Source organism: Nerophis lumbriciformis, linkage group LG09 (assembly GCF_033978685.3).
Source record: "Nerophis lumbriciformis linkage group LG09, RoL_Nlum_v2.1, whole genome shotgun sequence".
NCBI lineage: Eukaryota > Metazoa > Chordata > Actinopteri > Syngnathiformes > Syngnathidae > Nerophis > Nerophis lumbriciformis.
In genome coordinates, this window is record NC_084556.2 from 4,837,421 (window position 1) to 4,850,662 (window position 13,242).

General features: G+C 41.2%; 1 protein-coding gene across 1 annotated transcript in view; it reads left to right on the forward strand.

The window, feature by feature from the left end:
* The window catches only part of rsf1b.1 (remodeling and spacing factor 1b, tandem duplicate 1), a 41,304-nt gene that overhangs the window by 20,972 nt on the left and 7,090 nt on the right, over positions 1 to 13,242 (forward strand). The window contains exons 7-15 of the mRNA XM_061962758.2: positions 60 to 341; positions 449 to 553; positions 3,609 to 3,688; positions 3,761 to 3,812; positions 3,879 to 3,994; positions 4,070 to 4,137; positions 9,152 to 9,365; positions 10,002 to 10,216; positions 12,216 to 12,395. Of these exons, the coding sequence (XP_061818742.2) occupies positions 60 to 341; positions 449 to 553; positions 3,609 to 3,688; positions 3,761 to 3,812; positions 3,879 to 3,994; positions 4,070 to 4,137; positions 9,152 to 9,365; positions 10,002 to 10,216; positions 12,216 to 12,395 (1,312 nt within the window). The remainder of the gene's footprint in view (positions 1 to 59; positions 342 to 448; positions 554 to 3,608; positions 3,689 to 3,760; positions 3,813 to 3,878; positions 3,995 to 4,069; positions 4,138 to 9,151; positions 9,366 to 10,001; positions 10,217 to 12,215; positions 12,396 to 13,242) is intronic.

The following is a 13,242-nucleotide window of genomic DNA, read 5'->3' on the forward strand; positions in this document are numbered from 1 at the left end:
ACATGTTTCACTCATTAAATTCCATCTGTCGTTTTTTTATTTTCCCCTTTCATCTTTAGGTGCGCAAACGACGGAAGACGCGCTGGTCCAACGTGCGCAGCCGACACAAAAGGAAAGGCTCGGGAGACGAGGATGACGAAGATGGCGACAGCGACGAGGAGTCCAGCGAGTATGTGGAAAGCGAAGAGGACGACAGCGACGAGGACTACAAGGTGGAGCGGAGCCGGCGGGGACGCCGACGCCGCTGCGAACGACGAAAGTCAGACTCCTCCTCGGACGACGACCTTCCGCCCAACGAAGACCCGTGCAAACACTGCGGTCTTCCCAATCACCCCGAGCTGGTGAGTAGATGTTTTATCACATGTCTTCGTGGGCAAAATAAAGTGCACTACTTGGTTGCAAACAACAGAGGCGCTGTTGATGTAAGTCTGTCATTTGTCTTTCCCAGATCTTACTGTGCGATTCGTGCGACAGCGGCTACCACACGGCCTGCCTGAGGCCGCCACTCATGATCATCCCCGACGGCGAATGGTTCTGCTCGCCCTGCCAGCATGTACGTGCCGATTGTTCCTCAACGTGTGTGTCTCCAGAGAGCCGCCATCTTGTGCTAAAGCAGGGGCGTCCAAAGTTTAATATTGAAAAGTCAAAGTATGCAGAGGCCATTTAAAAAATGAAAATAAAGAAGCTAAAATTAGATATTATATATTTATAAAGACAAAACTTGACGTCAGTTTTGTGTTAAAGGTGACGAGATGGACTATTATTAGTTATTACAGCGGTGTCCGGAGTGCGGCCTGCAGCTCGATTTTTGATGGCCTGCAACACTTTTTCACAACCGTAAAAATGTAAGGAAAAACAGGCACGTAAACAAATGAGAATGTAAATGTACAAACTCACATTCACGTCATCATCCTTTTGCTCTTTTCACCACTGCACTATTGTTTTATTATCCATCCATCCATTTTCTACCGCTTATTCCCTTCGGGGTCGCGGGGGGCGCTGGAGCCTATCTCAGCTACAATCGGGCGGAAGGCGGGGTACACCCTGGATAAGTCGCCACCTCATTGCAGGGCCAACACAGATAGACAGACAACATTCACACTCACATTCACACACTAGGGCCAATTTTAGTGTTGCCAATCAACCTATCCCCAGGTGCATGTCTTTGGAGGTGGGAGGAAGCCGGAGTACCCGGAGGGAACCCACGCAGTCACGGGGAGAACATGCAAACTCCACACAGAAAGATCCCGAGGCCGGGATTGAACTCACAACTACTCAGGACCTTCGTATTGTGAGGCAGACGCACTAACCCTTCTTCCACCGTGTTGTTTTATTAGCCTTGCACATATAGTTATTTAAGTTTATATTTTTAGTTCATGATTATTGTTTACATTGTATAAAGAGAGCACAGTCTACCAAGTCATATTCATTGTGTGTGAAACATACTTGGCCGATAAAGCTGATTCCTAGAAAAAAACTGATATTTTGATACTAATAACACAATTTCTCAATTTGAATACAAAGCTGACCCTAAGTTTTGATGTACAAAGTCTGTTTATGGCAATTCTTTTTTTTTTGACCCCAAAAAATTGGCCCCCGCATACTTTGACTTTTAATAGTTTGGACACCCCTGAGTAATTAGTATTATATTTTGCTCATTACATTTTGTCTTTTTTTCTTAAATTTTACTGTGTTTTTTTCCTGGCAAATATGTTGCGTGCCATCGTATTTTTCGGAGTATATGTCGCTCCGGAGCATAAGTCGCACCGGCCGAAAATGCCTAAGAAAGAAGGAAAAAACATATATAAATCGCACTGGAGTATAAGTCGCTTTTTTGGGGGAAATGTACCGTATTTTCCGCACTATAAGGCGCACCGGATTATTAGCCGCACCTTCAATGAATTACATATTTCATAACTTTGTCCACCAATAAGCCGCCCCGGACTATAAGCCGCGCCTACGCTGCGCTAAAGGGAATGTCAAAAAAACAGTCAGATAGTTCAGTCAAACTTTAATAATATATTGAAAACCAGCGTTCTAACAACTCTGTCCCAAAATGTACGCAAATGTGCAATCACAAACATAGTAAAATTCAAAATGGTGTAGAGCAATAGCAACATAATGTTGCTCGAACGTTAATGTCACAACACACAAAATAAACATAGCGCTCACCTTCTGAAGTTATTCTTCATTCGTAAATCCTTCGAATTCTTCGTCTTCGGTGTCCGAATTGAAAAGTTGCGCAAGCGTGGGATCCAAAATGGCCGGTTCCGTCTCGTCGAAGTCATCGGAGTCAGTGTCGCTGTTGTTGTCCAGTAGTTCTGTGAATCCTGCCTTCCGGAAAGCTCGGACCACAGTTGTGACCGAAATATCTGCCCGGGCATTTACGATCCACTGGCAAATGTTGGCGTATGTCGTCCGGCGCTGTCTGCCCGTCTTAGTGAAGGTGTGTTCGCCTTCGGAGCTGTGTGAAAAAAGCCACCCGGCCTCTTCGCGTAAACTTCCCTTAACCACTCGCTCATCTTTTCTTCATCCATCCATCCCTTCGAGTTAGCTTTTATGATGACGCCGGCTGGAAAGGTCTCTTTTGGCAAGGTCTTCCTTTTGAATATCACCATGGGTGGAAGTTAGCATGGCAAGCTAGAACCACAGTGAAGGATGACTTCTCATTCCCTGTGGTGCGAATATTCACCGTACGTGCTCCCGTTCCACAGTGCGGTTCACAGGAATATCAGTTGCTGTGAAATACGGTAGTAATCCGTGTGCGGATGGAGAGATTGCGTCTTTTTATGAACCGGATCCTTGTCGCTTAGTAGGAGCCATTTTGTGGTCTTTACAGATGTAAACAGGAAATGAAACGTACGGTGATATCCGCGCGTTTTTTCTTCTTCTTCCGGGGGCGGGTGGTTGCTTACAGTAGAAGAAGAAGCGCTTCCTGTTCTATGGGGGCGGGTGCTTTCCTTGGCGGTTGCTTGCGTAGAAGAAGAAGCGCTTCCTGTTCTACCGGGAAAAAAGATGGCGGCTGTTTACCGAAGTTGCGAGATCGAAACTTTATGAAAATGAATCGTAATAAAGCGCACCGGGTTATAAGGCGCACTGTCAGCTTTTGAGAAAATTTGTGGTTTTTAGGTGCGCCTTATAGTGCGGAAAATACGGTATTTGATAAAACCCAACACCAAGAATAGACATTTGAAAGGCAATTTAAAATAAATAAAGAATAGTGAACAGGCTGAATAAGTGTACGTTAAATGAGGCATAAATAACCAACTGAGAAGGTGCCTGGTATGTTAACGTAACATATTATGGTAAGAGTCATTCAAATAACTATAACATATAGAACATGCTATACGTTTACCAAACAATCTGTCACTCCTAATCGCTAAATCCCATGAAATTTTATACGTCTAGTCTCTTACGTGAATGAGCTAAATAATATTATTTGATATTTTACTGTAATGTGTTAATAATTCACACATAAGCCGCTCCTGAGTATAAGTCGCACCCCCGGCTAAACTATGAAAAAAACTGCGACTTATAGTCCGAAAAATACGGTATGTTGCGTGCCACACTTTGGACACCCCTTGAACACCGTGCTTTTCTCTCTGTAGAAAAAGCTCTGTGACCAACTAGAAGAGCAGCTGCTCAACCTTGACGCTGCCTTGAAGAAAAAAGAGCGGGCGGACCGAAGGTGAGGCTTTCTTTTGCGGGCTGCCATATTGGATTGTCACTGACGTCGTAGACGCCTTGTGTTTTTCCCCAGGAAAGAGCGTCTCATTTATGTCGGAATCAGTCTGGAAAACATCATCACACCTGTGAGTATGCATAGGCAGCGCGCAGTTTTTTTAAAACGCTTTTCTAATTTTATCTCTTGCCGTCAGGCGGAGAAGGAGGACGAGAAGCCAGAGATGATCGTCAAAGAGAAGAAGAGAGACTCGAAGCGAAGCAAGAGCTGGGGTCGAAGGTCAACCAGGGCCAAGAAATCCATCAGCTACAGGTAAGAGCGCTCACTCCCTCGCTGACCGGTAACCCATTAGCGCATGACTGCTAATCCCGCGTGCTCACTTGACAGATTCGACGAGTTTGACGAGGCCATCGAGGAGGCCATCGAAGAAGACATCAAAGAAGCAGAAGGAGGAGGTGAGCTCTCCCTCTGACAAAAATAAATCCAAGCAAAAGTTAACTTTCAAAGCAGAACGCAAAGCTGGTTGCCAAACATCTCTGCCATACACTATTTTTACTAAAATTACAAGATTTTAAATCAACCTAATCTATAAAAAATATGGGCGTGATTTCTAACTCTGAGCTGACTTTCATCTCACACGTTGAAAATATTACAAAATACCGTATTTTTCGGATTATAAATCGCAGTTTTTTTCATTGTTTGACCGGGGGTGCGATTTATACTCTGGAGCGATTTATGTGTGAAATTATTAACACATTACCGTAAAATGTCAAATAATATTATTCAGAAGCGACACCGAGGAAGAAGATTTCATGGGATTTAGCAATTAGCAGTGACAGATTGTTTGGTAAAACGTATAGCATGTTCTATATGTTCTAGTTATTTGAATGACTCTTACCATAATATGTTACGTTAACATACCAGGCACGTTCTCAGTTGGTTATTTATGCCTCATATAACGTGCACTTATTCAGCCTGTTGTTCACTATTCTGTATTTATCTTAAATTGCCTTTCAAATGTCTATTCTTGGTGTTGGAATTTATCAAATAAATTTCCCCAAAAAATGCGACTTATACTCTAGTGCGACTTAGATATGTTTTTTTCCTTCTTTATTATGCATTTTCGGCCGGTGCGATTTATAATCTGAAAAATACGGTAAGATTTTTATCATCTTAAGCACATAGCCAGAGCCTGCCCGTTTAAAAGTTAAAGTTCCAATGATTGTCACACACACTACGTGTGGTGAAATGTGTCCTCTGCATTTGACCCATCCTCATGTTCACCCCCTGGGAGGTGAGGGGAGCAGTAAGCAGCAGCGTGTGCCACGCTCGGGAATCATTTGGTGATTCAACCCCCAATTCCAACCCTTGATGCTGAGTGCCAAGCAGGGGGGCAATGGGTTTGAACTCACAACCTCCCAGTCTCAGGGTGGACACTTCTCATTCAGGCCAACATGGAGGTGCTAATGCATGCTTATTCCCTGTTGTTTAGACTATTCTAAAGCCCGGCTCTCCGGTCTTCCCAAAAAGAATATCAGAAGTCTACAATTATTATAAAACTTAGCTACACACGTGCTGACGAGAACCAGAGGGCGGGAGCACATTACACAAGTTTTAAAAAATTGCTGGATATGCTCCTCGTCAGCTTCAGGGTCGATTTTAAATTTCTATTAATTGTTTTTAAATGTCTTAATGGACCTGACCTGCTTTTACCGTATCAACTAGAGGTGAGAATCTTATGATTACGATTCAGGAGCTACAATATGATTAAAAATCGATTAGACATAGATTTCCTTTTTATTGTCATTTAAATTTGAACTTTACAGCACAGTTAAGAACGAAATTTCGTTACATAAGCTCATGATAGTGCAGGATAAAAAAGCAATAAGGTGCATGTATAAATAAATAAATATATATAAATAATATATAAATATATATACAAAATAAATAAAAATATATAAATAAATAAATAGATTACTGTACGGATAAATATATTGCACTTTTTCACATGCGTCCACGTTTATGGATGTATGTTGTCTTTTTTATTCCAGCGAGTTAATCCATTTTGGGGGGAGTTGAGGGGATAATTTAATTATGATGCGTTCAAGAGTCTTTGATTATTGATCCATCTTTAATTTATGTATATTAATCCAGTTTTACATTTATTTTCGTTTGACTAAATAAGCGTTTATCAACAGCAACTTCTAAAAACAGTGCATTTGTAATAGGAAACAGTTAAATTAGTTCCTACCACATTTATTACATTAATGGAAATGTGTGCATAACTGGAACATATGTGCCCTAAAATAAAGCAGCTGCTCTGATCTTTTGGTGAGGTGGCTCACTGCAGTCAGCCAAATTTGACAACTGTCTGCATTACTTTATTTACAATAAATATATTGATTATTGATGCTTATATAAGTTTTTAAAATCGTCCTTGTTCGAATTACGATGCATCTAAATACAGATTATTTCCTCCACCTCTAATATCAACCCTCGCGGATCCTGAGATCCTCTTGCACTGGCCTTTATCTTTACCAAATACCAGAACAAAGACCTATGGTGAGGCGGCATTTAGCCACCATTGCCCCCACCTATGGAACAACCTGCCAGAGAGCCTCAGGACTGCAGAGATCGTTGAAATAAATAAAAAAAAATGGCTAAAGACACACCTTTTTAATAAGACTTTTTGTTAATCATGTTAAACTCTTCTTAGGTTTTTAATTAGTTGTACTTTTATTGCGTTATGTTCTATTGTATTTATTGCTGTATTACTACTATTATTTTTTCAGTCTATGGTTTTTAATAAAGCGGCACTAAGTAACTTTTCAACCTTCATAAAATATTTTCATAACTTTGACTTACAACTTGTTGAATGACACCTGAGGAGGTCTTTGAAGAGGGTGACAGGAACCCTGCCACACAAAAAACTACAAATGTGCAGACTGCTTTACGGCATACTTCACTCCCCCTTTCCCCATTCGTTAAAAAAACAGAAGTCGACGACTACGCCTACGTGCAATTATTGCTATCATGGCTGAAGCTACAAAGCAACAAAAAAAACCGAGAATTTCTGTCTGAGGACACACAAAAAAAGATAAAGGGAGGCTACCCGGATAAAAAGACAGTCAAGGATCAAAATGTGCCCGGCTTTCACTCGCTGGCGTGAGCTCAAAGACGAGGAGGGATTTCAAACCAATGCTGCCTTGACTCTGTTCCTTCTGGACTAGTAATTTTCGATGCTCAAATCAAAATGAATGCTAATGTTAGCTATCGGAAATGTGTGTGGTAGCAATAAAAAGCCACCAGCCTGATAGTTCGCAGTTCCACACTGACACGACGAGCCACGCAACAAGCTCAAAGGTGCTGTATGAAGAAAAAATAATGCGATGACTGCAAAATATGTAGTTACTTATATGTATGTAGTGAACAGCCAGCACTTTTGTGGCAGACACAAAGTGCTGCACACAAATTAAAAAAGAAAGAAGAGACGAAAACATACACACACAGCACTATTGACAGTAACAAAACAAAACATGGCACTGAGGATTTGAGGAAAAACACCAACTTAGAGGTGTCCACACTGGAGAATAACTAAAATTAACGCCATCTAAAAAAAGTGTGAAATGTATGAGAAAACAAAATATAATGTAAATAATACATTAATAAGTTAATTAAAAAAATACAGTGGTAGTGATATAAATAAATAAAACTACAAAATAACAATAAATTCATCATACTTTCCTATTGCCACCATTAGCCCTTTCTACTGTAATATATTGTTATTATATCAACATACCGTATTTTCCGCACCATAAGCCGCCCTGGGTTATAAGCCGCGCCTTCAATGAACGGCATATTTCAAAACTTTGTCCACCTATAAGCCGCCCCGTGTTATAAGCCGCATCTAACTGCGCTAAAGGAATGTCAAAAAAACAGTCAGATAGGTCAGTCAAACTTTAATAATATATTAAAAACCAGCGTGATGTGGGCGCGCATGGAGTCGTATATCAACATGGACGGAGCTGCGTGAAAAAAGCCACCCGGCCTCTTCGCGTAAACTTACCTTAACCACTCGCTCATCTTTTCTTCATCCATCCATCCCTTCGAGTTAGCTTTTATGATGACGCCGGCTGGAAAGGTCTCTTTTGGCAAGGTCTTCCTTTTGAATATCACCATGGGTGGAAGTTTCTGGCCATTAGCATGGCAAGCTAGAACCACAGTGAAGGATGACTTCTCATTCCCTGTGGTGCGAATATTCACCGTACGTGCTCCCGTTGTATCCACAGTGCGGTTCACAGGAATATCAAAAGTCAGTGGAACCTCGTCCATGTTGATAATGTTCTCTGGCCGGATCTTTTTTTCAGCTATCTTGTTTTTACAATATGCACGGAAAGTAGCCAGCTTTTCTTGAAAGTCTTTAGGCAGTTGCTGTGAAATAGTAGTCCGTGTGCGGATGGAGAGATTGCGTCTTTTCATGAACCGGAAACCTGTCGCTTAGTAGGAGCCATTTTGTGGTCTTTACAGATGTAAACACACAAAGGAAATGAAACGTAATATCCGCGCGCTTCTTCTTCTTCTACGGGGGCGGGTGGTTGCTTACAGTAGAAGAAGAAGCGCTTCCTCTTCTATGGGGGCGGGTGCTTACCTTGGCGGTTGCTTGCGTAGAAGAAGAAGCACTTCCTCTTCTACGGGGAAAAAAGATGGCGGCTGTTTACCGTAGTTGCGAGACCGAAACTTTATGAAAATGAATCTTAATATTAATCCATATATAAAGCGCACCGGGTTATAAGCCACACTGTCAGCTTTTGAGTAAATTTGTGGTTTTTAGGTGCGGCTAATAGTGCGGAAAATACGGTACACATAAAATATATGCATGTACCGGTATATATGTGTATGTGTGTGTGTATATATGTGTATGTATGTATGTGTATATATGTATGTGTATATGTATATATATATGCATATGTATGGATATATGCATGTGTGTGGATATATATATATATATATATATATATATATATATATATATACCGGTGTGTGTATATATATATATATATATATATATATATATATATCTTTTTTTTAAAATCTTTTTTACTATTTATATTACTATATTACCGTATTTTTCGGACTATAAGTCGCAGTTTTTTTCATAGTTTGGCCGGGCTCCAGTGCGACTTATATATGTTTTTTTCCTTCTTTATTATGCATTTTTGACAGGTGTGATTTATACTCCGGTGCGACTTATACTTCGAAAAATACGGTATTGTGTATGCACCTAAGGGGATCTGCTCCAATTTCGTTGTTCTTTGAACCTGTTCACTGTAATAATGACAATAAAACTCTATTCCATTCTAAAAATGAAAGATCAAGTTGGTAAAAGCAATCATAGACCCATTCACATCCGACCTTTTGCAAATGAGGAAATGACCAAGTGTCCTTCTCTCGCTAACTAACGCTTGACAGGAGCCGGCCGTGGTAAAGACATGGCCAACATCACGGGGAACCGAGGCAAGGACATGGCCACCATCATCCAGTCGGAAGAGGCCAAGGAAAATGGCGAACCGCCGTGCCCCAGCGCCGGGCAGCGCAAGAAAAAGCGGAGGCGTCTCAACGACCTGGACAGCGACAGCACGGTGGACGAGGAGGAGAGCGAAGACGAGTTTTGCCTCAGCGAAAGGTAGCCGAGAGACTGTCAGGTTCAAACACTGATGACATCTGTTAAACAAGACAAGAAGCAAGGAATTAAACCGAGACAGAATTCAATTTAGCTCAATTGAGGAGAAACGCCTAGACATTGTACCCTTTACAGTGTCGTCCCACACTCTGACGAAAGATTGTACGCCTCCTCTTTTATTTGGACTTTCCCTGATTACATGGCAACAGCTGTTTCTAAGGGAGGGGGGTCGTAAACAGCCGCTGCCTCGTAAACAGCCGCTGCCTTGTTCACAAAACAGTTCAAAGAACAGGTCGGTTCAAAGAAAAGGTCGTAAAACAGTTCAAAGAAAAGGTCCCTGGAGCATGCGTCAGGTCCTGCTTCCTCTCCGCTTTGTAGCTCTCAGGTCAAGACAAAATCTTCCTGTGGATTACAATAGAAGAAAGAAACCCACATCCTCATGTCGCTCCCCATCCTACACGGTGGAGTTTTACAAGCCTTTTGCTTGGTAGGATCAAAGACAGCTTTTGTCCTCTCGCAGGGCGAGCTGAACTCAATGTAACAAAGTTTTGTGATAACTTAGATACATTTATTCTGACAGATACCTACCAGGGCGCCTGAAGACTCAGCTCTTAACACGTTTTTCTGGTGTGTCGGTAGCTCCGAGGAGGAGTTTGTGGTGACCGACAACGAGGCGGAAGCCGAGACGGACGCGGACTCCAACGCTAGCAGCAGCGGCAAACGTCGCGCGACTAACTCCCGCAGCAGGAACACGCTGAAGCGACGACGAAGCTCCCGAAAGCGGCGGCGACCCAAAGGATACTCTGACGACGAGGAAGTGGAAACAGACGAGGACGTCGACGAAGAGGAAATAGGTGTGTTGCTTTACGGCCCTTTTGAAAGTGTTCACTTTCCTAAAGGTGCCATATTGTAGTTTTTTTTAATGTAGTAAAATATAATATCTCAATCTAGTATTTTGGCAAGTCTCTGAGGTTCACAATAGCCTATTGGAACGGAAGTGTGTGGTCCAAAATCTAATGGAAAATTACAAATTTTAACTGGGCACACACATATTTGTGTGTGTAGGTTTGATGTTAATAAGCTTTGCTGGTCTTTGACAGAGTCTGTCTCTCCAAGAAGCACTATTGTGTACCTACTCCACTATGTAACTTAGGACTTGTCCCAACGTGTCATATATCACAGACAACTATGTAACATGAAGGAATGGGACAGGAGGACACAAACTTTAGCAACACTGGCATAGCTATGTGAGCTACATGCTAACACTACACACACCATAGACATCTTATAAGTAGACGCAGTATTGGCTGCTGTGACGCGAGAAATTCGGCCGCCATCTTGAAGTGGTGATGAGGAGCAGCCTAAACTGACAGTTGACAGGTAGAAAACAAAGATGGTGTTCAGCGTTTTCCTGCTCAAATAAGCGGACTGTTGAAAAAAGGAATCAGGAGTAAGATTTAACATTAACGTACTATTGGTTGTATATTGTGAAAAGAATATTACCACAGAGTTGAGAAGGAGCAAAGATCTTCAATAGTACTGAAATTGTAGCCGTGAGCAAACAAGAGTATGACCATAATATAATTGCTTGTCAATTAAATTAATTAAATTTAAAAATGTCATACTTGAATAACATAAAGTTGAAATAAATGATGAAGATAAAGATTGTAAAAGCCAACAGGGGTAAAAGTTAGGACCACAATCCAGATTGTGTAGGGGGGGGAGAAAATATATGTTAGCTAACTAGACAATCAGATGGACAGTGGCTATACAGTATTATACAAGTCTAAATTTAGTCTAGCTTTCCAACCCAATTTTTATGTAGGATATACGCATGTATACGCGTGACAATGAATTTCCCCAAGGGGACCAATAAATCTAATCTAATCTAATCTAATCTAATGTAACCTAATCGTATTGTTTCTTGAATTTAAAAATAGCTGACCGTTTTTTTCCCCCCTTCTCCGGGATTATATTCCCAGTTTTGATCTCGGACGTCTGGTCACTTATAGTATATAAGAATATTCTATTACTGTTAAGCAAACTATGAATAATAACACACGCCAAAGCATGTGTCCTTTATCATAGCTACACGTATGACAAAAAAACGTGTGAAAATCATTGGTATTCAGTGAGGTAAGAGTAATTAAATGAGCTGACAGTTCATTGCTCCTGCCAAATGAATTGCACTGAGTGGTGCGGATCACCACTCCAAGATGGCGGCCCCGCGTCACGTCAGCGCCAGTAGGCAGTAGCGCTTGATGCTGCGTCTACTTATATGATGTCTGTGACACACACAGCAACATCACGCTAGGTTAGCATAGAGCAGTGGTTCTCAAACTTTTTTCCCCAAGTACCACCTCAGAAAACACTTGGCTCTCCAAGTACCGCCATAATGACAAACATTAAAATACAGTAGTGTAGTAGGCCTAAGTATTCATTAATAATAAGGCAGAGGTATTATTTAACAAATATATTTAATATTTTTTGGCCACTGTAACATTACACACAGTTCGAACAGTAACACTGTGTTTGAATATAGGAAAATAAAACACTGTACTTTAATCACTTGATTATACAGTACATTACCACAGTTTGAGAATCACTGACAGTATATGCTGAAGAACGAAAACAAAATTATTAAACTTACATCTCTCATTTATGTAGCTAACAGAAGGATAGCTGGAAATCTTAATTTAAGATGTGTAGCGAAGCCTGAACTTAGTGGAGTTAGGTAGATTTTTCTTGTGTTCGGTGTTCGTAACAGGCTCTCAGGACACAGTGCTGTTACATAGTTTTTTGTTTTTTTTAAGGGTCGATTTTGCTTATCATCTTTTAACTTTGTGCCTTTAGCGACCGAAGGCTCCAGCGAGTATAGCGACAGCGATCTGGACATGAGTCGGCGGCGGTCGCGGCGGAGTCGACAGGCACAGGTGAATTACGCAGAAACGTCCGAGTCCGAAGGCTCTCAGGCCGAAACCAACCGGGACAAAACGAAACCGAGACGCCGCCTGGACAGCTCGGACAGCGAAGGTAAGAGTCATCCAGAAACCACACAACTATTCTGGACATGTCTTAAAGAGCAACTGCACTTTTTGGGGATTTTTGCCCATCATTCATAGTCTTTTTTCTAATTCGTAAAATATGGCAAGTACGAGGTGGCTGACAAAGCAACTACCGTATTTTTCGGACTATAAGTCGCAGTTTTTTTCATAGTTTGGCTGGGGGTGCGACTTGTACTCAGGAGCGACTTATGTGTGAAATTATTAACACATTACCGTAAAATATCAAATAATATTATTTAGCTCATTCATGTAAGAGACTAGACGTATAAGATTTCATCGGATTTAGTGATTAGAAGTGACAGATTGTTTAGTAAACGTATAGCATGTTCTATATGTTATACAAACCCTGTTTCCATATGAGTTGGGAAATTGTGTTAGATGTAAATATAAACGGAATACAATGATTTGCAAATCCTTTTCAACCCATATTTAATTGAATGCGCTACAAAGACAACATATTTGATGTTCAAACTTATAAACTATATATTTTTTTGCAAATAATAATTAACTTAGAATTTCATGGCTGCAACACGTGCCAAAGTAGTTGGGAAAGGGCATGTTCACCACTGTGTTACATGGCCTTTCCTTTTAACAACACTCAGTAAACGTTTGGGAACTGAGGAGACACATTTTTTAAGCTTCTCAGGTGGAATTCTTTGCCATTCTTGCTTGATGTACAGCTTAAGTTGTTCAACAGTCCGGGGGTCTCCGTTGTGGTATTTTAGGCTTCATAATGCGCCACACATTTTCAATGGGAGACAGGTCTGGACTACAGGCAGGCCAGTCTAGTACCCGCACTCTTTTACTATGAAGCC